Below are 27,124 nucleotides of genomic sequence, written 5' to 3'. Positions count from 1 at the left end.
GTCTGAGGTCTTAATCAGGTAGGATTTGTTTTCAAGTTTTGCTTTGTTCTCATGATTTGTTCTGTTTGTCTGTAGATTTGTTTGGCCTCCTCCTCCCCTTCTACCTTCCACTTTGTCCTGGTCAACTCCCTGCATAGAATAATTACTAATGTAAGTTTGTAGAGCATCTTTTTACAGTATTTACACACAGTGTGAGTCCGTGTTATTTACCCTTTATCTGTCTCTTTTCAGTCCCATTTGGACTGGTGGCCTAAGATCGATGCAGTGTACTGTTACTCTGGAGAGCTGCGCTTCATGTTCTCAGACACTCTGAACAGAGTTATTCAGAGCTCTGGCACTCACGCTCCACTACGCATGACACCGGTGAGCTGATAACACACCATTGTCTCACTCAGCGTAACAGGATGTTTAGAAAAGAAAAGTGAAGGAATGCTAATTGTATTTCTTTCAAGTCAGCCTGGAAAATTCACCTGAAAACATTTTCTAAATGCACTCAGAATTCATTCATATTGGTTTGTTTGGGTCACAACCAAAGTTTATCTACAACACTTGTCAAAGTTCTTTAACTGTCCGAGTAAAAAGATAAAAACAAATGTGTTTCTGTTTAAATGTTTTACATATCAGGATGTTATAAAAACTGTGAGCATTGTATGAAAACTGAAGGGTGGTGGTGGGGGGGTGATAACTATTTTGTGACTTATTGAAAACGTGCAAAAACTGCTGTGTTTGTGTTTCTGATAAGTCGCAATATAGTGAATTTTCAGTGAAATTCTTTGATTGTTGACATCTCATGGCAAATGATTCCTGATTTTCTTAGTGGCCCATGTTTATGGTGCAGATTTTTCACTTGTTATCCTTGTTATCCATATAGTTATCCTTCAATTGCTTGATAGTTGGATGACAACCAACACACAAACTCTTGAATTGGTTGAACAACTATCACAAGGCACTTTTGAATAGTTTACCAATCAAAATGACAAGTTCCCGGTAAGTTTTGTTGCAACTAGCTATAAGTTTGTGATAGTGCTGGGCGGTATACCGTTTTGTACCGAATAACAGTTTTTATTTTTGTTATGATATGAATTTTTTGAATACCGGACATTCCGGTTTAAATAGCGGAAMGTTTCGTCGCGGCCGCCAGTGAACTGTTGTTTCCCGGGGGACATTTTTCCTTGCTGCACCGCTATGTGCGTTAGCATGCTAAYGTTTGGAGCAGCTATTTGCAGCCGCGGGTGGCGATTCCGCTGCTTATATTGACTGACGTTTAAAACAACATCCCGTTTTCGCCGTCGCTGAATGTAGTAAACACCTCTTCGGTGACGTGCACAGTTAGATTTAACGCGGTTAGTTAATATGGAGACGTTATGCTGATTGAGACTTAACGTGGTTCTATTGTGAAAAGCCTGCGGGAAGTAGTTCTTAGTGGAGTTGGAATTGACTGGTGTGCAAGGTGAGTCGTGCTGATAAGCTTTAATAAATAACATAAAACAATAAACCCGATCATAATMTTTTCTTAACCCTCCTCCTTCATGACTGGATCAAAATGTGTGACTACTGTCTCCAAACACCAGTCAGAGAAGAACAGACTCAGAGGAGAGAAACAGTGACACAGACAGAGGTACGGTAAAAGAAAAAGTCAATAAGCAGGGTTTGTACATTTTATTATCAGCTGAGCTGTGATGAAAAGAAAAATACCGTCAAATACCGTGAAACCGGTGAAAATGTTGAAAATACCGTGATATAAAATTTTGATCATATCGCCCAGCTCTAGTTTGTGAGGTATTTCAGGCAATGCATGAATTAAGTGTGTGACAGAAATGACATTACATTTGAGTGACAGTAGTGACCAGAGTGACGGTGGTTACCAACCATTTAGAGTGACGTGGTTACCAACCATTTAGAGTGACGGTGGTTACCAACCATTTAGAGTGACGGTGGTTACCAACCGTTTAGAGTGACAGTGGTGACGTAGTGACCAATCATTTAGAGTGACGGAGGTGACCAACCATTTAGAGTGACGGAGGTGACCAACCATTTAGAGTGACATTGGTGACCAAACATTTAGAGTGACAGTGGTGACCAAACATTTAGAGTGACGTGGTGACCAAACATTTAGAGTGATGGTGGTGACCAGCCATTTAGAGTGACGGTGGTGACCAAACATTCAGAGTGACGGTGGTGACGTGGTGACCAACCATTTAGAGTGACGGTGGTGACCAACCGTTTAGAGTGACAGTGGTGACCAACCATTTAGAGTGACAGTGGTGACCAAACATTCAGAGTGACAGTGGTGACCAAACATTCAGAGTGACAGTGGTGACCAAACATTCAGAGTGACGGTGGTGACCAAACATTCAGAGTGACGGTGGTGACCAACCATTTAGAGTGACGGTGGTGACCAACCATTTAAAGTGACGGTGGTGACAACCATTTAGAGTGACGGTGGTGACCAAACGTTCAAAGTGACGGTGGTGACCAAACGTTCAAAGTGACGGTGGTGACCAACCATTTAGAGTGACGGTGGTGACCAACCATTTAGAGTGACGGTGGTGACCAACCATTTAGAGTGACGGTGGTGACCAAACATTTAGAGTTATAAGGGTGACTAAACTTTACAGTGACTGGGGTGACCAAACATGCAAGTGACCTAACATTAGTGACTGAGATCACCAGAGTTACGAGGAAAACCAAACATTAGATTTACAATAGCGACTAGGCATTAGAGGCATTAGAGTGACAGGGCTGACCAAACACTAGAGTGAATCTCTGTTTTTGGATGTGCAGAGTGAGGACTGTCATATAAACATGACTCCAACCTTCTCACAGCACCATTTACTAAGGGGATAACCTGGCTATTTTTAAAGCGGGGTTGCATGTCAAAATTTATAATGAAGACCTTATTTGATGTTAGTGCTTAGAATAAATACTCTCATTTACTACCAGTCTACTTCTGAAGCCTCACGCAGCAACCCTAGCTGTAAATGACTCTGCTCCTGCCCTGGTTTACAGAGCAGGATGACATTTTTTACTGTTTTTATTGTTTTTCTCTCTGACACTAGCTGCGTTTCCATTGACCATGAAAATGCGCAAATTAGAGTTTCGAAAATAAATTTGCTCAATGGAAACATGTCAATTTCGAAAAAAGAAATAAATTTTTCGACAAAATGTTTTTGCGCTAGGATGAGGTGGTATTTCGGCCGTATCGAAATTGTTGTTTTTCGCAAAACTGCAATGGAAACACTTCTTTTGCATCACGGGACTCACATGATCAACAACCGGCTGTTTCTACTGGTGAAAAAGACGACGACGATGAAGAAGATAACAGGAAGTGGAAATAGTAGTAATATCACAGAAGTAGTATAAAATAGTAAACTCACCAGCTACAATTTCCCAAAAACACAGCATACGTAGCCGCTCTTTTGTGGAGGGAGGAGCAGCAATGCTGTAGTTTCCAGCAGACAGAACTTTTCCTCACATTTTCTCATTCAATAAAGAAGGAAGACACACAGACTGCGCCCCTTTGCAAAAACAAAAAGAAAATAAATAAAATCTGCGCGTCACCTGCAGCTGAAGCAGGGAGTGCAGTAACGTCTCCACCATTATTAAAACTTATCGCAGGTCCATTCTGAGCTCAGATGATGTTTATGTTCAGGACGAAAATAGAACTTTTTTTCTGTGATTTTTTTTTTTTTAGATAAAGTTACCAACTGTGCATATCAGTGCTTCTATTCTGAATAAAAGCCTGGTACATGTAAACACTCGTCGTGATCAGATTGTGTCCATGTAAATGATATATTCCGATGATTTAATCCGAATACATTTCAGTCCGATCAAATAATTTTGCTTGTTTTGCTAAACATAGCAAGTAGGTGATAGACTGTAACCAGAGCTGGTTGATGATCTTTGTGATCGGGAAAAATAAAGACACTAATGTGTTTTCTGTTTGATGTTCTCCTCCAGAGTCTGACGTTCATTGGGAAGAGGACCACCAGTCTGAAGTTCAAGGAGAAAGCTACAGAGCTGGACACACGAAGTTTTAAGTGCCTCCTCCTGGCTCTGGTCAAACTTATCCATGCAGACCCTAAACTCATGCTCCATGTAAGTCTGCAGAGCATCGTGAGTTCTGCTGTTATTAAGCCGTGTTCTGGAAAATAAAGCCACATTTTTATCATTTAAATTCTGATAAGTGAAGTTCTTACGTCAGTCTGGGTGAAATCACATCACTAAATCATGTATTTTTGATCATGTTTTGTGTTAGAATCCAGTGAAGCAGGCTCCAGACATGCAGAGCAGCACAGCAGAACTCATCACGGGTCTGGTCCAGCTGGTTCCCCTCAGCACCACTCCTCAGCTCTCACAGGAGGCCATGGAGGTCAAAACAAAACACAAATGTCATCATTTTCATGCTCATAGCAAAACCTTAAAGCAGTCTGATCAGATCTGAGGACACCTGCTTCACCTCTGTCTTCTTCATGTGTAGCAAGATCATTGTTGGCAGTGCTACATTTTAATTTGATTAAAAGCATTAATTGTATTTTAGGCATGTTTTGGATTGGTGATGTTGAATGGATGAAGAATTTGTTTAAAAAACTAATAAATTGTGCACATATATATTAAAGCCACCTGCTTCAAACCCTGAGCTAATCAGAAGCAGCATTAGTTAAAAGTAGAAGCACTCTGAGAGTGCAAACCTCCACCAAGACCAATTTCCCCGATCCTATAAGAGTTAATGCGCAAAAGCAGAGATGGAAACACATTTGCTGAATAAGTTCTGATGTAGTGAACATTTAAGCAGCAGTATGTACGGGATTTCTTTTCTCAGTGTAGTCCAATATGAAAAAAAAATTGTCAGACTCATTACCCGACGTTATTCATGGTCAAACTGGTGTGGGATTAAGCTCCTAAGTTTTCATCAGTCACATTTCACCATGTAAAACGTCTGTTTTATCTCCTTGTATGAGTTTGTAATGGTTTGACTCTCTTTATAAAGTGCTTCCTGGCTCCCCCCGTCTCCAAACTTTGAGGCCCGGCAGCTCTCTGTTTACAAGCCTAGTAGAGACAAACTGTTTTGAGTGGTTGTTTCGGAAATGTGGTGTGTTTGAAGAAATGGGAAAAATAGGTTTCATGGTGCAGTCACGCACTTCCTGGTCACAAAACGTTCTGTAAATGCACATATTATGGCAAAAATTATTCATCATTAAATGTGGTTTTAACATTACTTTTATAAAGTTTGAAGTCCGTGCTGTCCAATCCAGCTCACTGTTTTTTACAGAAGCCCTGTGAAAGCATCACAGCTTTGCCGATCTCAGAGTGTTAAAAAAAATTCCTATATCCGCTCCGTGATCTGGAACATCACCAAAATTTATTGGTGTGTTCCTTGGCCCAGTACCTACATGTGGTAAAAATGTCATGACAATACGTCCACAAGTTTTTGAGTAATGTTATTCACAGACAGACAGACAGACAGACAGACAGACGTGACCGAAAACATTACCTCCTCACCCTTGGTGGAGGTAATAACCACCTGTGGGTGGTCTAAGATGGTCTGTGTCCTTCTGACAGCCTCAGAACCACCATCAGTTCAACACCTCTAAGGTCTACTGCCTAGGAGACATGATGAAGATCAAGTTTCTCTCCACACAGCTAAGATACAGGACTGTGGAGAAGAACAGAGTTGGGTTATAAAGAATTCCCCAGAACCCTGAACATCCCACAGTTCAGCTCACGTTCCTTTTAGATTACCTTCTAAATGGAATGTGGCCCCCATACCTGTGTTGGTCTTTGATTTCAGGTCCAAAGATCTGCTGTGAATCAGTTCTGTTGGACCTTTATCCTGAGTCTATGGCTACGCTCACACTGCAGGCAAATGCGACGATTTTTTTAAGTTTTATCTTTTTTATTTTTTTGCCCCATATGACCCATATCTGATTTTTTTGACAGTCTGAACGTCCAAAAATAAAATGACCAGAGCATCCGGTCAGAGGCAGGTTCAGATATAAACACTGAACTAAACAAGCACGTCAGATAATTATTTAATCTGCTCTGATTAAACAACAACTTCAGATTCAACGTGCTAAAAGTAGCATCCATGCTAACTCTGTAAACAAACAAGCCGGCTGAATGAGACGTCGCGTCTTTACTGCACGTGTGTGTCACATCAGTGCTGTGGAGCATTCACACTGGAGTCTGATGCAGGTCGCATTTAAAATGTCATGTGAACGTTCACACCAAAAGATCGGGTTTTGTTCAAAAAATCTGAATTGAGCATTAAGACCTGCAGTGTGAACATAGCCAATGTGAGGTTCTACACCAGGACTATTCAGCTAAACTGCTCTGAGCGCCACAGTTACTGCAGGTTAACAGCTGAGGGGCCAAACATCCAGCAATTAAAGTCATTATGTAAATAAACTAAGTATTATAAAGATGCGTTACCTTTGAAATAGTTTATTTTGCTGCATTTATTCATGAATACAACATACAGAATCCTATGTAATAAAATTAATGATAATAAAACAAAAAGAACACATTATGCCTGTTATGCAACAAACAATATTTTAACATCTCTGATTAGCCAAATTTTAAACCAATTTTCTTTTTACTTTCGTAGTTTTATCTTCACCTTCTTGTAGTTTTAACTTTGAGTGTGCATAGAAATACCAGCTTCTAGCTAAGATTCTTATGTTTCTGTAGACACCAAACATGTCTACGTTTAATTAAAAGAACTTACAGTAATTAAAGTAGAAAACCGGGGGTTTGAGCTTAAGAGATGAATGAACCAATTGTCGGGCCAACCTTTGGTCGGGCCGCCACTTGACAAGCCCTGTTCTACACCATAAAGAATGGCCCTTCTTGTTTTTATTCACTGCCTGTCCTGTCTTTGGTTTGACTTCCAGGCGCTGTTAGTTCTGCATCAGCCTGAGAATATAGAGCTGTGGAACCCTCACGCCCCCATCGAGACGTTTTGGGACATCAGGTACTGACACCACAAGTCTGGGAGAAGCTGGATTAAACGACTGAGTGTTCTTTTTTCTGAACCGTAGCAGCTCGTTTACCATCAGAAAACCTTTTTTGCACAATCATTTAATTCAGTTTCTGGAAAAGACCAAAGATTTTCTTAATAAAAGTCTGGACAAATCGCCAGTCCATCACATAAACACATGGTTTAGAGTCTCCACTTCACCTGGCATGGAGGTTTTTGGTCCCGGCTTTCAGCTTCACTCTGGTTTTTCACTTCACTTCAACCTCAGGTCCTCTACCAGAGGACTGGGAGTCTGTGGGGTCTGTTCAGGATCTTAGCTGGTCTAAGGACTGAGGGGTTCTGGACAGAGACCTCTGAGGTTGTTCCTGGGATCTATTGGAGCCACTCTTCCAGTTTGGGGGTCATAGCAGCGAGTGCTCCAATGACCACTAGGACTACTGGGTAGGATCTCCACCCAGTTGATGTTCACCAAACCTCCCGAGGGAGTCATCCAGGAGACACCCTTACCAGATGACTGGACCACCTTGATAATTTAGAGTGATGGGTGCAGAGGGAGCAGAACTTCTGGATGTCCTCTCCATGATGGTGAGGACAGAAGATACAGAGAGGTGGAGGAGGCAGGCAGATCTGAGGGATGAAGATGTGAAGAAGGTCAGATAAATATGGAGGGTCAGATTGTGGAAGGCTTAAAAAATGTAGAGAGTTTTGATGATGAGTTTAACCAGGATCAAGTGGAGCAGCTGGAGGACAGGAGTGATGTGATGACAGGAGGAGGATTTCCTGATGTTACAGTCTGTCAGGATCTGTCACCACTGCTTGCTTCTCTTCCTCACAATGGGCCTCATGCAAGAACATGTTCGTATTCTCATCCTAAATTTCTCTTACTTTTGTTCGAATGAAGGGTTCGTACGTACATGCCACGTCAGATTCAACAAACTCTTCTATCTTCTGGAAAAGTGTGTAAATGAGGAGTGTAAACTGATGAATGTGTATCAGGTGCTCGAGGAGAGGAGATTAGCATAATTACAACCCTAAAAAACACCATATAAGGATATACATTTCCTGCCACACATACCAAGAAGCGTTCATTCACAAGTGAGATCGCAAAGTGAAAAAAGAACTAGTTTGGAGATTGAAGTTCTGCTCTCAGAGATCCACAAAAAAAAAAGAAAAGTCATTTTTAGCAGCATCAGCTGTGGAACTAAAGGATCTGCTTTAAAGCTGAGGAATGAAATAACTACTTCTGTTAATGTTGTGTCTCCCGTGGGTCATAACAGTCACAGAAATAAAAATCTAAATCATATTTATCTCTCTAGTCCTGTTCTGGTTTTTCTTTAGCCAAATACTTTTGATTTCAGTGTAAACACCTGTGTTACAAGTTTCATTTATTCAGAGGGGCAGTCGCGCACTGCAACTGCAGTTTTTTAACTATTTGCCTGTAGCATACATGAATATGTGAATCATTGAAAACATTATTATTCAGTATTTTTTAATTCTCTCAGATTCAGTTGTGCGTGTTGTTTCTAACACTACAGCCTGTTAAATTCAGCAGATCCTTGTATTGTTCCAGCAGAAATGTTGCAGACCTGTCCTCGTTTGTTCTTGTGTCAGTTCCCAGGTGCTTTTCCTCATCTGCCGTAAACTGATTGGCCAGCAAACAGTTAATGGCACCGACGTTCTGAAGTGGCTGAGGGAGATCCTCATCTGCAGGAACAAGTTTCTGCTGAAGAACAAGGTGATGTTCCTCTTCTTAGCAGGTGATGCAGGTTTTGGACCACTGAGAGGTGGAGGTGCCTGTCTGTCATCATGGACGAATAAGATGAGTTTTTCATAACTAAGACCAACCTTTGTTTTTGTCCTAGGTTTAGGGTCCTGGGGTGTCTTTGGGATTGTATGAAGAATTAAAATGTGTTAAATCACATGAGCAAAAATTAAGGCCATTAAAAAGTAGGGCTGTGTATTGGCAAGTATTTGGTGATACAATACATACTGTATCATGACAGAGGGGTCACGATATCCCAATATATTGCGATACGATAAGCAAGGCGATATATTATGATATATTGTGATTTTTTTGTCCAAAAATTCTATTAAATAAAAACCTCTTACCGAAAAAAAAAGAAATCAAAATTCATTGTCTCAGAAAATTCTATTACATAGACATACTTTTGATACGTTTAGCTGTGTTCTGCTTTGCATGAAGCTAATGTTTACTCACAATGCTAATGCTACCCTTGCTCTCTGGCGCTCAAGAGGTAGAGGAGCCAAATACCCGGCTCACTGCTGCCACCTAGTGGTCAGAGGCTGAACTACAACATAAAAATGAACGACTGGCAAGAAAGTTGACGTTTTAAACCTTAATAAAAAATCGATACAGGGCTTTAGAATATCGATACAGTATCGGGAAATGAAATCTCATGATATTTCAGTGTATCAATATTTTCTTACACCCCTATTAAAAAGTAATAAACATGATCTGACAAAGTATTTTTGAACAACTAGCACTCTGGTGCTGTGAGGGTTAGGATTAGGACAGTGTAGACCTAGCAGAGGCACAGCTTTTACTTAGAATACACTTAGACAGGGCTACTACAGGGTGTCTGCATGTAAGAAAAAACAATCAATAATTGGAAGTCATAATAAGTTTGCAGAAAACAAGTTGATTCTTTTCTAAAAAGCCTTTATTGAAAGAGTCCATTCAGTCAGGTCACAGCCTGTCAGCCAGGCAGGAGCTGTGAGTTTAAGGCCTTGGGTCTTATAAAAAAAAACACTAACGATAACAAACCTGCTCAAGATGAGCTGCTGTTCAGGCTGCACTAAAAAAAAGATTAATCAGCCCTGTAAAGTCACAGGTACATAAACCTGACTGTCTGGTCACACCCCCGGGGGCGGAGCCTTGTACGTCAGACACTGGAATATAAAAAAAGCTTTGTTTATCCTGTGGAAGAGGGCCACAGTGATAAAAACAAACTGATTCTGTTTAAAGCATATGACTGAAAACAAAGACTGGATCTAAACTTGAGTCTCTTTTGTAGCAGAAATTGGAGCAGTGATTAAAATAAAATATATTTTTCAGGATAAATTTAAAAAAGAATTGGAAATGATATTGAGGCTGGCAGATTTTAATAAATCAGCTATCAGAAAATATAAACCTGCAGAAGTATATTTACTGACTCCTCCTCCAGCTGCATGTTCTCCACGTGAACATTCAGCCTGCCTAGCTATAATTAGCTGTTCATGGAATTAAACATTTACAATAAAAGAGGCAAAACTACAGCAAAGCTGTGTCTCACATTTAATCTTCTCCAAAACTCTCACAGTATTCTCTCTATGAAGAAGTCAGGTTTATGTGTTTTTAGATAAATATCAGCTAAATTGAATCCTACATTTTATTAAAACAGGCTGTTGTGAGTTTGAGCTAAATTGTTTATATTTGGAACCAGCCTTCATGTAAATGTAATTTCTGATCAAATATGAAATATAAATTACAGCTATCACATAGATTTAGTTTTCTAGTATTTTCAGTTAATTTAATGTATTTTTAGTTCATAAATTGTAATTTAAAAATATTAAAACCTTTGTAAGATTGTTGATCAAATGAGATTGTTAATGCTTGGTGATAAAGGTTTGCAGTTGTTAAAATCAAATGTTGCTGATAGCACTGCAGAAAGGATGCACACTCTTCCTACTCATAACAATGAAATCATTTTTTTGGTTTAGGCTTGAATAACAAATAATCCTTACATAAGTCAGTGTTTAATTGAGGCAAAGAAGTAGCTATGTGTCTGGTAACTATAATAGGCTTAAGAGGTTTTCTGTACAGTTGCAGCTTGAAGTTGGTATTAAAAAGGTATCAACAGGTATTAAAATTAACTTTAAATTTGACTGCATATTTGTCTGAATATTTACCTAAATATTTGAATATTTGTCTGAATTTTTGACTGGATTTTGGTTCCAGGAGTGTGCGACAATGGGTTGTGGCATTCCCATCTGTCGGCAGGCCCAAACCAAGCTGGAGGTGTGTCTCTACATGTTTCTGTGGAGCCCTGACACCGAGGCCGTGCTGGTGGCCATGTCTTGTTTTCGCCATCTCTGCGAGGAGGCAGACATCCGCAGTGCAGCAGATGAAGTTCCCGTTCAGACAATTCTGCCAAACTATGCTACGTTTAACGAAGTGGCCTCTGTCAGCACCATGATGGGAACAGGTTAGCATGATGCCAGAGTTCAGCCCTCCGTTCGCATCCTGACAGTTTCTGACTGAACCTGGAGTGTTGGAATATATATTAAGGACCTGTTCTGATTAACATTTAGTTCACTTTAAGCTAAAGAAGATGAGTCTGATAGGAAAGTTTAAGTTTCTTTTCTGATTTGACAGTAGATTTAATTATTTGAAGTTCAGCTGTGGTAATGTGGTTTGAACAGGTATAAACACCTAAGTTCAATGATCAGTGAGCTTTAATCAGTGTGAACTGATTCAAACGCTGAAGTTTGTCATTTTAAATGTCTGCAGTGGAGAGTCTCAGTGTTTCTTTGGGTTTCCAGCTAAATAAATAAACCTGTTCAACAGCAGATTATTTTTGAGTCCTTATAAAGATGGTAACTTTGAGTATTGTTTTCAGGTCGATCTACCTTACAGAAACGAGTAATGGCTTTGTTAAGAAGAATCGAACATCCAACACCAGGAAACATTGAGGTACTGTTCAGTTCTCTGTGAGGCTGTTGTTCAGTTTTATTTATCATTAAAGATCAAAGTGAAATCACATCGACTAGTAACAGTCCATCAAATGAACAGAATTCAGGCAGAAAGAAAAGATGCTGCTCAGATAATTTAACTTCATTGAAGATCAGTGAAATTGAACCATTTATTGACTCTTAAAGACGCTCATCTAAAACCTTTCTCAAGGAGAGTCGAGTAGAATAAAATAAAGTAGAGTAGAATAAAATAAAGTAGAGTAGAATAAAATAAAGTAGAGTCGAATAAAATAAAGTAGAGTCGGATAGGATAAATTCAAGTCGGACAGGGTAAATTAGAGTAGAATAGGATAAAGCAGAATGAAGTAGAGTAGAATAAAATGAAGTAGAACAGAATTGAATAGAGTAAAACAGTAGAATAGAATAAAGTAAGGTAAACAGAATAGAGTAAAATAGAATAAAGAATAGTAAAATGGACCAGTTGAATAAAATGAAGTAGAGTAAAATAGAATATAGTAGAATAGTATAAAGTAAGGTAAACAGAATAGAGTACAATACAGTAAAGTAAGGTAAATAGAATAGAGTAGAAAGATTCTTGAAGTATCAATGAAACTAGTTGTGGTAAATTTGACAGTATTTAAAACAACACTCATAAGAGAGTACTTGTTGAGTTTAACATTTAAAACAAAAAACACGACTAAGATCCCTGAACATTACTAAGAATGAAAAGTCTGTGTAAATCTTTGTCTTTTTGAAGACAGACTTGATGGTTAAAACACATTTGCTGTTGTCACCAAATCACAAAACTGAGATAAATCAGAAAAGATCATTGCGTTCATATCAATTTTAGCTGCTGGTAAAGTTAAAAAAATTGTCTGATATGATGAAATATTCCAAATGAAGTTTTGTTACATTTGTAGTTTCTTATTATGTTGTAAGATCTATAGCCTGGCCCGTGCCTTCCTACGCAGCTCCGCTCAATTCTAGTTTCCTTCACTGCTCCGTCTGGGACTTCTCCCATTGAGATGGATTTCACTGGCAGATTTTTGTCCGGGCCAATCAGAGAACAGAACGTCAATTTTCTGCACAGTGTCTGCTTGTAGTTTATTTTACCTGGGCCAATCAGAGAACAGAAAGAGGAGTTTTGAATGACGTCAATGTTCTGCGCAGTGTCTGCTAGTTATTTTAGCATACGACAGTGGAGGAAGTGAATGAAGCCAGTCTGTGTTGATAAGGCTTCAAATTAAAATAAATTAGTCTGACAAAGCAGCAGCTCTCATTTACAGTCGTCCCGTTCAGCTCGGTATTTTTCTCCTCTCAGTAGGGTTGTTTACAGCACATGTGATTTCCGGTTAGCTTCTTAGCTTAGCCTCCTTCACACCGACAACACACACATGCTTCAGCAGAGGCCACGCCTCCTGCAAGAAATCGATTCTCTATGCAGCAAGTCCAGACCCTCGTACGAAGCAAAGTGAAGGACGGGGTCTGGTTCAAACCAGGCAATAAGATCTTTGTACCAACTTTCATTTTGTTCTCATCTCTTTTCTTCCTGAAGGCCTGGGAGGACACGTATTCTAAATGGGACCAGACCACCAAACAAATACTCAACTTCCCAAAAAGCAAGGCAGATGATGTCCAGGTAAGCAGAAGAATCATTCATCTTCACCTGATGGTCAGTGAATCAGTCGGATACATGCAGCCTTCAGAGTGAGGTGGATTCAAGTTAAATGAAATAACATAAACTAGTACATGAAAATATTACAAAATAAATTAAGTTTGAGTTTTTGTTATTAACGTTGATGTTTTGGAGTTTAAAATAAGAATTACACCTAGGTCCATATCTACCGGTACTTGGACACTGATATGAAGTTTGTTTTTTTTTTATTACTAGTAGATGAACTGTTTAGGAGTTCAGCTCCAGAACATGTGCCCACCTCAATTTTAAAGGGACCAAAAGTAACTGCGCAATTGACTCAAAGGCTATTTCATGGGCAGGTGTGGGCCTTTCCTTTAAGTCTTTCCCAATGATGCAGATAAAAGGCCTGGAGTTGATTTGAGGTGTGGTGTCAGAGGAGCTCTCAGGACCTTACTGTATAAAGTGTTAAATGTAATGACTCTGTGTCTCTCTGTGCCTCTACAGCAGGAATGGATCAACATGACAGGCTTCCTGTGCGCTCTGGGTGGAGTGTGTCTTCAGCAGCGTAACACCCCTGGTCCCATCACCTACAGCCCACCTATGGGTCCCCTTAATGAGCGTAAACCTTCCATGATCTCTGTGGGGCCCAGCGACATGTCCACCACCATGGCCTCCTCCTGCTCTCCATCGGCTTCCAGTGAGACCCCTGTCAGCCGCTTCCTGGACCGGCTGCTGGCGCTGCTCGTGTGTGGTCACGACCGGGTCGGCCACACCGTTCGGAACAACGTAAAGGACCTGCTGGGTCTGGAACTCAGCCCTGCCCTCTACCCCATGCTTTTCAACAAACTGAAAAACAGCATCGGCAAGTTCTTCGACACTCAGGGCCCGGTAAGTCCATTATCCAGGCTGTAAACCAGCTCTGACTCACTTAACACGTGTGAAACCTGTAGAATGGATGCGCGATCAGACAGACACTTTGTTCTGGGGAGGCTGAATGCTGGGTCAGCACCTTCAGCTGACTGGAAGAAGGAATAATCCTGCAGAAGATCAGTCAGGGTTCAGCAGGACTAATCAGGTTTATACTTCTGATTAACAAGCACTCTGTTTAAACGGTTAAAAAAACTTAGGAGAAATATTTGACCAGGTTCCACTCTTTTTCTCTCTCCTGAATGAGAAGTCACTCTGGTCCGGATGCAGCCTGTCTGTGGGATGAGCAGGTCCTGTTCACATGTGTTATAAACTATGTAGAATCTGTTTCAGGTGATCAGTTCTGAAGCATCGGTTCACTTTTTCTGGTAAACTGAGCCCTGAAATGTTTTGTGATGTACAAACTATTTATTTACACATGATTTAATATCTTCTCCTGTTGCTGCCACAATATAGACAAAGATGATATTTGAACAGGCTCTTTGTTTCCTCCTTAGTTTTAATACAAGTCAAATAATTAAAAAATAAAAAATTTAACTAGAAAATAATTTCAGTCTCATGGTCAACTGTTCACATTTACTAACAAACTCATTCATTGTTTTTATGAAACAACTGGCAGGAAGCATTAAAAAAACATTGAAATAAAAAAGTTTTTTGTCACACCTTTAAAACTAAATCGCAAAATGTACAAAACTTGTTTTTGTTAATTAAGTTTATTTTTTTTTCAAACTTTCTGTATTTTATATATGTAACAAGCTTAAAAAGATTGTGATGGATAACTTACTGTTTTGTAAAATGGGCGAGTTTACATGTAAACAATTTGTTGCTGACAAGTTAAACATACTTTAAGATGTCAGCAGTTAGTCTTCTACAGTGTTCCTTCAGCAGCAGAGGTTAGCTGTTCCTCATCCTTTGAATCCACTGACAGCTGGTTCTGTTCATGACTGTTTAAACCAACACAATAAAAATATTCAGCATCTTAAGTCTGTCTGTTCATACAAAAAATGTTCTGGTGTTTCCAGGTTCCCATCAATGACACTAACACCCAGTTTGTGGACCAGACCATAGCCATCATGAAGAACCTTTTAGATAACCACACAGAAGGCAGCTCTGAACATCTGGGTCAGGCCAGCATCGAGACCATGATGCTCAACCTGGTCAGGTAAAACTTCTCATTTTCAAATACTGTATCTCTTCTAGATTGAAAATATGATTAAAAAGTAATTAAATAGTTCTTAAAAAATAAATTGTTAGATGGTGAAGTCAGGTACAACAAAGCCCTCTGCGTAATCACCACCTTAACGTGGTGGAGGGGTTTTAGTACCCCCACGATCCCGGGGGCTACGTTGTCTGGGGGAACCAAGGTACCTCCCTGGAGCCTGACCTGAGAGGGGAGCCTGCCGGCGAGCACCTGGTGGACGATTGTACTGCTCCTGGGACTCGGCCAGGCCAAGCCCGAAAGGACGACAGGAGGCCACCTCCAGATGGACCCACCACCTGCGAGGAGGGCCATCAAGGTCCAGTGTGATGCATGTCGGGCAGCAGGCCAACTCCTGGAGAAGGGCTGGACTCTCCTATTCTGGAGATGCCCTGGGAGAGAGGTGATGGTCGGGTATGAGGATACTCTGGAGTTCTCTCTGGTGAACGAGAGGGTTTCCTCTCTGTGGCTTTGAGCTGCAGGAAGGAAGCTTCTGATCGTTGTTTGTGCTCATGTACCAAACAGACCTGGTAAACCCAAACGTATAATGAGGGTGAACTGGAAACTTTTGGTGGTTTGACAGATTGGGACCTCAGCCTCAGTAATGAGGATGTTGCGTCGGTTGGTCATGGTGAAGAAAGAGTATAGTTGAAAGGCGAAGCTCTGGATTTTCTGGTCTGTCTATGTTCCAACCCACACTTAGGTCATGAGGCGTGGATCAGTCCAAGACCCATCACCCGATGTTGTTTGTGCCAAAAGTAGCTCTTGGAAAATTTCATTTTGTGAAAGTAGCTCTCAAGGAAAAAAAGGTTGGAGACCCCTGCTGTAAAGTGTCACCGGGGAGAGAGATGTCTGGGTTGCCTCCGCGACCCGACTTTAGATAAGTGGAAAAAAATAGAAAGAAATGGAGTTTAAGACCTGTGTTGTGTTTGGTTGTATTAGTTTAAAATCTGTGTCGTTTGGTTTAAGACCATATCAGTCTGGTGAAACTCTGGTGTATTTAGTGTAAGAGTTCAGTCTTACACTTCTTATAGCAAAGTTATAAGAGTAATTTATTTAGCAAGGATCACTTTTATTTTGGGTAAACATTCCTCCAGTGCAAAAATGAATGGACACACAAGAAGTAACTCTGTCAGTGAACGTTGATTTGATCCATAAATATTGCGATCATTTATTTTACAAATCATACAGAATCACTAAGTACACTTAACTGTGGCAATCAGTTTCCTATAAAAGTTTAGAACCGACAATAACAAACTTCTAGCTTCTTAAATTGTCAGGAAACATCCAGGCTGTGAGGTTTTCCCTGTTGGCTTGAAGGGAACAAAAAAAACCTGTCACAGCTCAGCTTTTGATTCCCCGAAGAGAATCTAGCTGTCAGAGTGACTGACGGCGGTCCGTCACTTACTCCCGTCCGGGCAGAAACTGTTAGTTACTAAGAAGCTTAGAGAATCTAAGTTCCACCCTCCGGAAGGTAAGATTAGTAAAAGAGTTATCAAGGAAAGGTTCGTTTCAGAGATTTGCCGTGCCTCTGGAAACTAGACAAGATAATTGCTGCTGTGTGGTTCAGAACAAAACATTGCATGACCTATATTAATTATCATCTGATGAGGAGTCTTCAAAACATAACTGAAAGAAAAATGAATTGTTTCAAGTTCAAAACATTTGCAAATATGATTCAGACAAGTAAAACATTGATATTTCATCAACTTTAAACCATAAAGATTATTTTAGTTAAATTATATTTTTTCCCACAAAATCCATATATAGCTGAAATCATACTGAGGTAGAAAAGAGATCTGTCCTCTTTTCTCCGGTAACTTTGATAAACATTCTCTGATTATCAAAATGCGTAATACTTTCAGTTAAGAGAACAATAAATCAAATAAGACGAAGATTCTTCTGTTTATTATCTGATTTAGAAGGAAGAGAATGTCTCTCTGAAAAGTTAAGGCGACCTGGGGTGGCCTAGATTCAGTTCTAAGTGGAACAGAGTGTTTGTCCCTTAACAGGCCCATCAGAGGAATGAGGTCCAAGACAGTTTCCTTGATAATTTCACTCGAGGTGACTCCTACATTAGTTTCCCTTGAATATAAGTTTATTACAAATGATTTTAACATAGATTGATCAGATCAGACATTTGAATATTACACAGTGTTTGCTCTGTTCCAGTTCTTTGTGTACCGGTCTGGTTTTTGTGTCTCAGGTATGTGCGTATCCTGGGTACTTTAATCCCTGAGATCCAGATCAAAACCAAATTGTGCCAGCTGGTTGAAGTAATGATGGAGAGACGAGACGACCTGTCCTTCTGCCAGGAGATGAAGTTCAGGTCAGTTCAGCAGTTGTTGATTGTTTACAGCTTTGTGAAGCTGTTTCAGTCTGCCCTGCTTCTGCCTTCATACTGTTTGGAACATTTCACTTGTATTTTTCTATAGGAACAAGATGGTGGAGTACCTGACTGACTGGGTGATGGGAACCTCCAACCAAGTTACCGATGATGATATCAAGTGCTTGTTAAGGTGCTGCTTCTTGCATATTTCAGCTCAAGGCTCTCTAAGTGAGCCCCTCTTTAAGATGATGTTGTCTTTGCAGAGACCTGGACCAGGCCAGTATGGAAGCTGTGGTGTCCCTGTTGGCTGGTCTACCCTTGCAGCCAGAGGAGGGTGATGGAGTAGAACTGATGGAGGCCAAGTCTCAGCTTTTTCTTAAGTAATTTTGCCAGTCTGTCACAGCTTGTTTTTAGTTTTACAGAATGTGTAGTTTCAGGTCAATGTTAACATGTGCAAAGATGCTTCAAGTGGAACTAGGTGAGTTTTTATGGTTTTCTTTGGTTCAGTACAGAAACATATTTTAAATTTTGGTGATTAGATGAATTTATTCAACACTGACCACCAGCAGGTAATTTTCCCTTGATTTCCTGCTGTAGTGTAGAACTGCAGGTGTTGGGGCTTGAGGAGGTTTTACCAGGTGAACGGAAATGTCTGTTATTTTTTAACACCAGTTCTTTCCTTGTGTTTGTGTGCAGGTACTTCACCCTGTTCATGAACCTGCTAAATGACTGCAGTGAGGTTGAGGACGAGGGTCAGCCGGTGGGAGGACGGAAGAGAGGAATGTCTCGACGCCTGGCGTCCCTCCGTCACTGCACCATCCAGGCCATGTCCAACCTGCTCAATGCTAATGTGGACAGCGGCCTCATGCATTCTATTGGTTAGTTTACTGTCCGTTAGTGTTGGAGGCCATCAGAAGCTCTTTTAGTTTTTAAAAGACACTATTTTCCACTTTATCGTAGCAAAGTTTAATTTCTCTCAGGGGAGTTATGCCCTGGTCCAGATCTGAACACTCTGTAATACACCTTGATGGTGGTCCACCTCAATGACTGAGACGGATGAAACAGCATCCCATTGGTTACAGGACGACTTCCCCAACCACTCTGCCACAGCTGCTTCCTGTTTTCAAAGTGACAACATACAAAATATTTATAACTGCGTAGCCCTGTGGTTAATATGATCTTTTTAATCACTCCCATTTCTGAGACAACAAGCAGACATCAACTAAATGTACTGATAAAATATCTGAGTATTAATAAGAACTGTGTGTTTCTGTCACAGCAGCTGGTTTACAATGTGTTTACATTAATGATCAGACTTTTAAACACAGACTAATGAAACCAAGACACTTGTTTTCTTCATTTTACGATTATCAGTTAAAGTTGTGGGATGTCAGTCCATCGTCCTGGACTGACATCCATTCTGTGATTCTTTAATGACCTTTTTAATGACATAGTTTATAAGATTCACCAGCTCCTCAGTTCCAGCCCTGGTAATACCTTCTCCCAACTGCATCCTTCATCTCACTCTTTATCTGTGTTTCAGCTCCCCTCTGTCTCAAACATCTCTGATTTCATCCATAAGTCCACGTCATCCACTTGTCAGTTAGATCCCCTCCCCAAAGTACTGGTAACAGTCTGCTTTCCTTCTCTGCTTTCATCTATTCCTCACTCACCAGTGGGATTGTTCCTACTATTCCAAAACAGCTGCCATCACTACAATGTTGAAAAAAAAAACCTGATGCTGATCCAACTAACTTCTTTGATTTTTCACCCAATCTCAAATTCACCTTTTCATTCAGAATTATTGAAAACGTTATCATTCAAGTCCATTCTCATTTATCAAAAAACAATCTCTATAAAAAGTTCCTTCCATAGCACAGAAGCAGTTTTAATAAAAATCACATATGACCTTTTCATGGCAGCAGATTCTGGTTTACTCTCCATGTTCATTCTCCTTGATCCGAGTGCAGCCTTTGACACCATCTCTCACTCCATCCTCCTCCATAGACTTATCTCCATCTGCATCTCTCACACCCCCTCGTCTGATTTAAATTACATCTTTCTGGTTGCACTCAGTTCATCTAACTTCAGTCTTTTGTTTTCAAACCATCCCCCATAACCAACGGTGTACCCCAGGGGTGTGTTCTGGGGCCCCTCTTCCTCCTCATTTACCTCCTTCCCATTGGCTATATTTTTCACAAATACATTCACATTAAATGTTACGTAGATGACACCCAACTCTACCTTTCCAATAAACCCAATGTTGTCCTACCACCCTCCTCCTTTACCAACTTCCTCATCAAAATTATGGTTTTCTTCTTACTTTCTTAAACTAAACCGTGAGAAAACTGAATTCATACTCACTGGTACAAAATCTACATTATACAAAATTCTAGCATTTTAGTTGACAACACTTTTTACACTCAGATTAAGGGTCAGGGTGTCATTCCCAACAGTATTGTATCATTTCAGTCCCACATCAATACCATCAGCAGGTCTGCATATTTCCACCTTCACAGCATCAGCCGTCTCCGCCCCTCTTACCCCTCATACTACCGGTATACTTGTCCACAGTCTTGTTACCTCCTGTATTGACTATTGCAATTCTCTTCTTTTTTTGTCTTCCTCAAAAATCCCTTCATAAACATTACCTGGTTCAGAACTTATCAGCCTGTATCATCACTAGAACCCCCTCCTCCAGCTGAATCACACCTGTTCTTCACAAGCTTCACTGATTTCCAGTCAAATTTCACATTGAGTTCATAATCTTTCTGTATGCATGTAAAGCCAATCACAATCTTTCCCCTCCGTACTTGTCTGACCTCCTTCATGTTGCCACTCCACCCCGCAGATCTGCCCCCGCACTCACTGCCTCCCTAAATAAGAAACTTGGACTCTCTTCTCCTTTTTAAGGCCAGGCTCAAACCCATCTCTTCAGGATTGCTTACTCCAGTTGGTTTTGAGCTCGTAGTTTTGTACATTTGCTGTTTTTAATTAGTATTTCAATTTTTTACAAGCATATTTTAGTCTTTTAATATTTTTGTGTATCTGTTACTTGTTTGGTGTCCTTGACTGCCAGAAAGGTGCCTCCAAAAATGTTTTATTGTTATTATTTGAAGACATGATCCTGCAGCTTTAGTGTGCAGCTCCTAATATCAACACAGAACTTACACAGATCCAGTTTATTTATTTAAGTTTTGACTCTGTTTAAATCAGAATCAACTTTACTGGCCAAGTGTGTTGACACACAAGGAATTTGTTTCTGGCAGATGATGTCTCTCCAATACACATACGTAGAATATACACAGTTTAAAGCAAATTAATCCCAAATCAGTGACTTTGTTTCTCTGTTGGCCGCTCGCAGCTTACTGACTCAGCTGTACAGAAAACAAGGGTTGGCCTGTCTGCCCTCTGTGTCATTCGGCTCACACTGATGGTGGGTTTGATCCGTTTTAGGCCTGGGGTATCACAAGGACCTTCAGACCCGAGCCACCTTCATGGAGGTGTTGACTAAGATCCTGCAGCAGGGGACAGAGTTTGACACGCTGGCTGAGACGGTGCTGGCTGACCGCTTCGAGAGGCTAGTGGAGCTCGTTACGATGATGGGGGACCAGGGGGAGCTGCCCATCGCCATGGCCCTGGCCAACGTGGTTCCTGGGTCTCAGTGGGTCTGTAGAACTCTACTGTCTGGTTGGATTAGTGACAGAGTTCAGCTTTAGGGTCAGTGTGTGGTGCAGACTTAGTCTAAGTTGATTACTCACATATAAAACATTTTGGAGACATCAGAGGCTATTGAAAGAAAATGTGTCAGATTTAAACAGTGATCATTTTAATATCATTATATCCAGTGGTGGGCAGCGCTAATCCAAAATTTAGCTTCGCAATTTCTAAAATGCTTATGAAAATATTTAGGTCCACAACCTCAAAAGCGCTCATGCCTAGAAAAACTAGCGGAAGCTAAATTTAAAGCGCAAGTTCAATTTGACACTTACTAACTGGCAACAATTCATGTACAATATATGCACAACACTGCCAACTAGCGGTATATGAACGCTTTCACAACTTAATTCTACAACTGCTGATTGCTGAGGATGTGATTTCCTGAAACAGACCTTTAGCTCCTGGTGTAAAAATTAAAAAGTTGTTGAGGATTGCTAGTTCAGCTGCTTCTTTGTCTTTTTCTATTGTTTGTTGTAGATTTTTCATTAAAGAAGCATCAATAAAGTCATTTTAAAACTGTTTATTGGAAAACTGAAGCAATGCATTCTGGGTACATGACGGATTTGATTAGTGATGGGAAATGAAAGCATGGAGTACAGGAAACTATCTTCCCTTCAAAATAAGAGCTTGGATTTTAAAGTTTTCCATGTAGTTGCTCCAGTTGACCACTAGATGTCAGTTTTCATCAGCATCTTCAAATCATTTCTGAGTCTCTAACAGAGTTGACCGATTGCTTCGACCAATTACATCAACTATTGAGCTCCAGCGTTTAAACTTTATTTATTTTATAAAAAGGAGCTCAGATTGTAAAGTAAAATAAATCAATACATACAAAATTTTAGTATGGATTACAAACATTAACTGTTTTTGTTATTGCCTTCCTGCTACGTAAGCAGACACAAAGCATTGTGGGAAATCAGAACTGTGACTGAAAGCAACAGTCAGCAAGGATGTATACCTTCACAATAAGTGTGTTTATCTGGGAGGGGTGCTGTTGGATAGATCATGTGTGTTGTGATTCATTGACAGCCATACCTTCCACTGTTCAAGATTATGATGACTGGTAGATAATTAGTTATTAGCCATGCTACATTTTAATTTTAGAAAGCACAAATCCATTTATGAATTATAAAAATTAGTAAGACGGCTAAAGGGCTCGACACACGGGCAGCGACAAACTACAGCGATTAACGGCTGTCATCGCAGCCAGGGTGAAACCCGATACACGGGACCCGATAGCGATCGCAGCGTTGCGAATTGCGCTCTCAGATCGCTTGTCTTCACGAAATTTGATTGGTTCTTGACTCTGAAGGAGGGTGTGCATTACGAACGTGTAAACTAAACAAATCTTGCGATGCTAATGATATTTAAAAACAAACACACATCAAGATCCAGTTTTATGAGGAAAAACTTACCATAAACTTCACCCTGGTGCCAATAAATTCCCACAAAGCTTTTTAGTAATCACTTGGTGAAAGTGTTAGCTAACTGCAGTGTGTAGCATACTCTCCTCTCATTGGTCAGTCAATGAAACCCTCGCTGATTGGTTGTACGCTAAGCGACAGCGACAAAAGTTGAACATTTTTCAACTTTCATATGTCGCGTTGCAAGCTCGCGTGTGCACGTCTACGTGTACGAGCGCGAAATTTCACATGCACTATTTTCGCTGTTCACTTAGCTGGAGGAGGGCAAGCGATTGTCGCCTCACCGCACAGGCTCCACCGGAAATGAATGGAGAGCGAGCGATGTCGCCTCCCGTGTGTCGAGCCCTTAAAGCGCAAACGAAATATTTAGGTCCGCAATTAGTGGATTTGCTCTTCAGCGGTCTGGTGCCCACCACTGATTATATCCACTCAAGTTAAAAGATGGTTTAATATTTAAATGTTTGTTGATCTGATGGGGTCTCTCTAAAACAAGTTTCTAGTTCTGCTGTTTTCTTTGGTTTCCAGGATGAGTTGGCCCGGGTTCTAGTGACTCTGTTTGACTCGCGTCACCTGCTGTACCAGCTGCTGTGGAACATGTTCTCTAAAGAGGTGGAGCTGGCTGACTCTATGCAGACTCTGTTCAGAGGGAACAGCCTGGCCAGTAAGATAATGACCTTCTGTTTTAAGGTAGGAAACCTTTTGCTCACATTAACCTGCTGCCTCTGGTACTGACCTGTTGAAAGTGGATTTCTGACCGGACCCTCCACAGGTTTATGGAGCAGCGTATCTGCAGAAGCTACTAGAACCCCTACTGAGGGGGGTCATCTCAACTCCTGAGCACATCAGTTTTGAGGTGGACCCCACCAGGTACTTGCTGTTCTTTTGGTTCTCTCACAGTTAGGCTTTTTGTTGACCTGCTGTAAAGTAATGTCACTGCTCTGAACCAACACTAACCTGCAGCTTGACAGGGAAGATTTAGTGAGAACTCAGTGTCTCACTGCTGCCTTATATTCACTTTAGTTTTTAAAATGTCTAATTTTACATATAACCCCAGTTATAATGAAGTTAGGACAATGTGTAAAACCAGAGTTTTAAAGTAACTAAGTACAAATACTTCTTTACTGTACTTACCTTATTTATTCAAGTGTAATACGTAAAATTAAATCCATAAAATCACCCATAAAGTTGGGGGGTAGTATTATACTCGGATAAATATTTTTATTTATGTATTTTAACTGAAATATCAGCTTCATTCACAAAATGCCTGAGTCCGGAAATGAGACTGCGTCGTAAAAAGCAGTTGAAACGAGCTTACCTCCGACTTCCTCCGTGCTTCAGAGCGAGATAATAACAGATCCAGGTAGGTGACATGATGTGAAAAAAAATGGGGGAAAAGTATTCCTGCAGCGTAGTAATGATAACGAACTAATGACATTAGCGCGTGACCGAGCCGCTCCTGGAACAACAACAAACAAATGTTCGTCTGTAATGGCTGCCGTCTACTGGTGTTCTGAAAAAGTTTGTATCCCTGAAAAAAGTTTCCCCACCAGAGGGGGCGCTCGCGAGTAGGAAGTAATCTGCTTTTCCCCCACAAGATGGTCCCAAATCTCATGTGAAGTCTCCGACTTTTGTGTTGGCGCCTCCTGGTGGACTATGTGTAAAATGCCAGAATTCATATGATGCTGCTACAGCTGATATATATTTGTTGTCAAAATACCTTTTAGTACATATGTTGTTAAAATAAAATGAACAGTCCAATGAACATTTTACTGATATGTATAAAGACTGCAAAGGCTGAAAAATCTTGAAGTCTGTATGAAATTGCAGGTAATTTGAGGATAATTTTTTATGATTTTTAAGCTAAAAAAAAGCAGGGGGGGTCGTATTATACATGAGATCGTATTATACATGAATAAATACGGTGGGTAGAATTTTTGGGAATCATTCAATCAATCAAAATTTTATTTGTATAGCACTTTCACAGCCAATGGCAACCAATGTGCTGCACAACAGAATAAAAATACAGTCAGATAAAATCAAGTAAACACTTTGGTAAGTAGAAAAAAAACACAAAAAAACTGGCCTACTGCATTTGCTCTCTAGAATTAAAATCCAAAGCAGAAAGGTAAGTCATTAAAAGACATTAAAAATCATCAAGTGATCTGGCAGACCTCACAGAGGGAGGAAGCTTGTTCCAGAGTTTAGGAGCTACGGCTGAGAAGGCTCTGTCCCCCTTTAGTCACTAGCCGAGTCCTGGGAACCACCAAGAGCTTCTGATCTTCAGATCTCAGAGCTCTACCGGGATGGTAGCGATTTATAACGTCAGACAGATAAGAAGGTACCAAACCGTTTGACTTTTAAAAAACAAAAATAGAAATTTAAAATCAATCCTAAAAGGAACAGGCAGCCAGTGAAGAGAGTGTAGAACAGGGGTAATATGCTCACATCATCTTGTTCCCGTTAACAAACACGCTGCTGAATTTTGGACCAGCTGGAGACGGAGGAGAAGAGACTGGTCAGTTCCACTATAAAGTAAATTGCAGTAGTCCAGACCAGGGTATCTGTACTTTACTGGAGTAATTATTTTTCAGTCTACTTTTTACTTCTACTTCTTACATTTTTGAAAAAGTCAAGAAGTAGAAAGTTGTTACTTTAATTTCATTTTAGCTTGTTTTCATTCCAACTTGTTATTATTGTGGTGGCACGATTTACCAAGAATGCAGAAACACGTTGGAATAAACGCACAGAAAGTCAGGTTCATTGGAGACAGTGTGGCTTAAAGCGCGCTGGCTGGGGGCTTGAGAGCAAAGCAGTGTGTTTCTGAGATGGATTTCCTTAAAGTGAGGAGGAGAGACAAAACGTGTTGTGATCCTCATGAAGGTGAAGTCATTAATAAGTGTCTAAGTGTTTCACTTGTTGAGCTGTTCATTTCAGCCGAGGAGATATCTGAACTGTTACACCGTTACCTCCACCCCTCCTTCCGAACTGAGCCCCACCCTGCCCGGGACATTTGTATCTAAAGTTAAACTTTGTGTTATATGTTGATGTGATTGGAGCGTTGTCATCATACGGACATGTGTGCAACTTGACACGTGACCAAACACCAGGTCTGACAGAGCAAGTTAATGTGAATATCTGCAATTTTTAGTTTTACACAGATTTAGTTAAATAAATACAAGTTAAAGCTCTATCAGATAAAACCAAGGCCAGATATCAACACCCTGGACCTGAGCTCATCTGAGATGGACTGACACAAAGTGGAAATGTGTCCTTTGGTCTGATGAGTCCACATTCCTAATTGGTTTTGGAAATCATGGACCGCATTGTTATCAGTTCAAAGTTCAAGCCAGGTTCTCTGATGGTATGGGGGTGTATTAGCCAGCCTCTCTGATGGTATGGGGGTGTATTAGTGAAACATCTGCTGCTCGTCCTGGAGCGTGTATCCACAAATAATGTTTCCCCACCAGAGGGCGCACCGCAAAGGCTGAAAAATCCTGAAGTCTTTCAGAAATTAGTGGTTGCTACATGAGGTTTAGATTTTTTACTGCTTTTTAAGCTCAAAAAATTCAGGTCGTATTGTACAAGAGATTGTATTATACGTGAATAAATGAAGTACTTTAGTTTATGTAGTCGTCATAATATTTTAAAAAGGTTTGTTATATGCAGGAGGCTGGTCCACCTGCTCCATGTAGGTTTTTCTCAGCTTTACTCACCTGGAGCTTGCAGTAGATCCAGAATACAGCTCCAGGAGGCTGATCCACCTGCTACACTTAGATTTTTTTTGTTAGTTTGGATTTTTTTTATTTTATTTTGTGAATTGTATTTTTTCAAAAAGAAAAAAAATTGTGTAGGTCTTCTGGACGGGTTCTTCTCTAATGAAACGTTTCGTCTCTTCTCCAAGAGACTTCTTCAGTCTGAGAGTTTCAGGCAAAATTCAGACTTTTGTGAATTGACTGATACTCACATCACATGGCTATCGTTGACACCTAATTAACACTTATTGTTAACAGGGGGTGGAGTGATACTGGCAATAGCAGCACTGTATGAGGGGGACAACTGAAAACGGAGGCCTCCACCTCTGTTTAATGATGGACGGTCTTTCTTCACAAAAATGGCTTCTTTTACTCTTTTTACTTACTTAATTTTGACTTTAATTTTGACAACCCTGGGTTAAAATTAAAGCCCAGGAAGTCCAACATTTCACTGATCACATCAACTC

The 27,124-nt window shown here is 40.4% G+C and overlaps 1 protein-coding gene across 3 annotated transcripts in view; it reads left to right on the top strand.

The window, feature by feature from the left end:
* LOC106526575 (neurofibromin) overlaps positions 1–27,124 on the top strand; it is a 145,701-nt gene that overhangs the window by 37,546 nt on the left and 81,031 nt on the right. The window contains exons 11-28 of one of the 3 annotated variants that reach the window (XM_014021210.1): positions 76–150; positions 232–363; positions 3,961–4,098; positions 4,259–4,372; positions 6,894–6,973; positions 8,591–8,714; positions 10,938–11,184; positions 11,599–11,672; positions 13,227–13,310; positions 13,812–14,195; positions 15,257–15,396; positions 17,639–17,761; positions 17,868–17,951; positions 18,025–18,141; positions 18,458–18,639; positions 21,218–21,429; positions 23,431–23,592; positions 23,675–23,772. In XM_014021210.1, the coding sequence (XP_013876664.1) occupies positions 76–150; positions 232–363; positions 3,961–4,098; positions 4,259–4,372; positions 6,894–6,973; positions 8,591–8,714; positions 10,938–11,184; positions 11,599–11,672; positions 13,227–13,310; positions 13,812–14,195; positions 15,257–15,396; positions 17,639–17,761; positions 17,868–17,951; positions 18,025–18,141; positions 18,458–18,639; positions 21,218–21,429; positions 23,431–23,592; positions 23,675–23,772 (2,570 nt within the window). Of the gene's footprint in view, positions 1–75; positions 151–231; positions 364–3,960; positions 4,099–4,258; positions 4,373–6,893; positions 6,981–8,590; positions 9,044–10,937; positions 11,185–11,598; positions 11,673–13,226; positions 13,311–13,811; positions 14,196–15,256; positions 15,397–17,638; positions 17,762–17,867; positions 17,952–18,024; positions 18,142–18,457; positions 18,640–21,217; positions 21,430–23,430; positions 23,593–23,674; positions 23,773–27,124 lie in introns of those variants that run through there. The other 2 variants (XM_014021211.1, XM_014021212.1) reach the window with 2 other exon arrangements.

This window comes from Austrofundulus limnaeus, unplaced genomic scaffold (genome assembly GCF_001266775.1).
Source record: "Austrofundulus limnaeus strain Quisiro unplaced genomic scaffold, Austrofundulus_limnaeus-1.0 Scaffold282, whole genome shotgun sequence".
NCBI lineage: Eukaryota > Metazoa > Chordata > Actinopteri > Cyprinodontiformes > Rivulidae > Austrofundulus > Austrofundulus limnaeus.
This window is presented reverse-complemented; position numbering and strand designations above follow the sequence as displayed.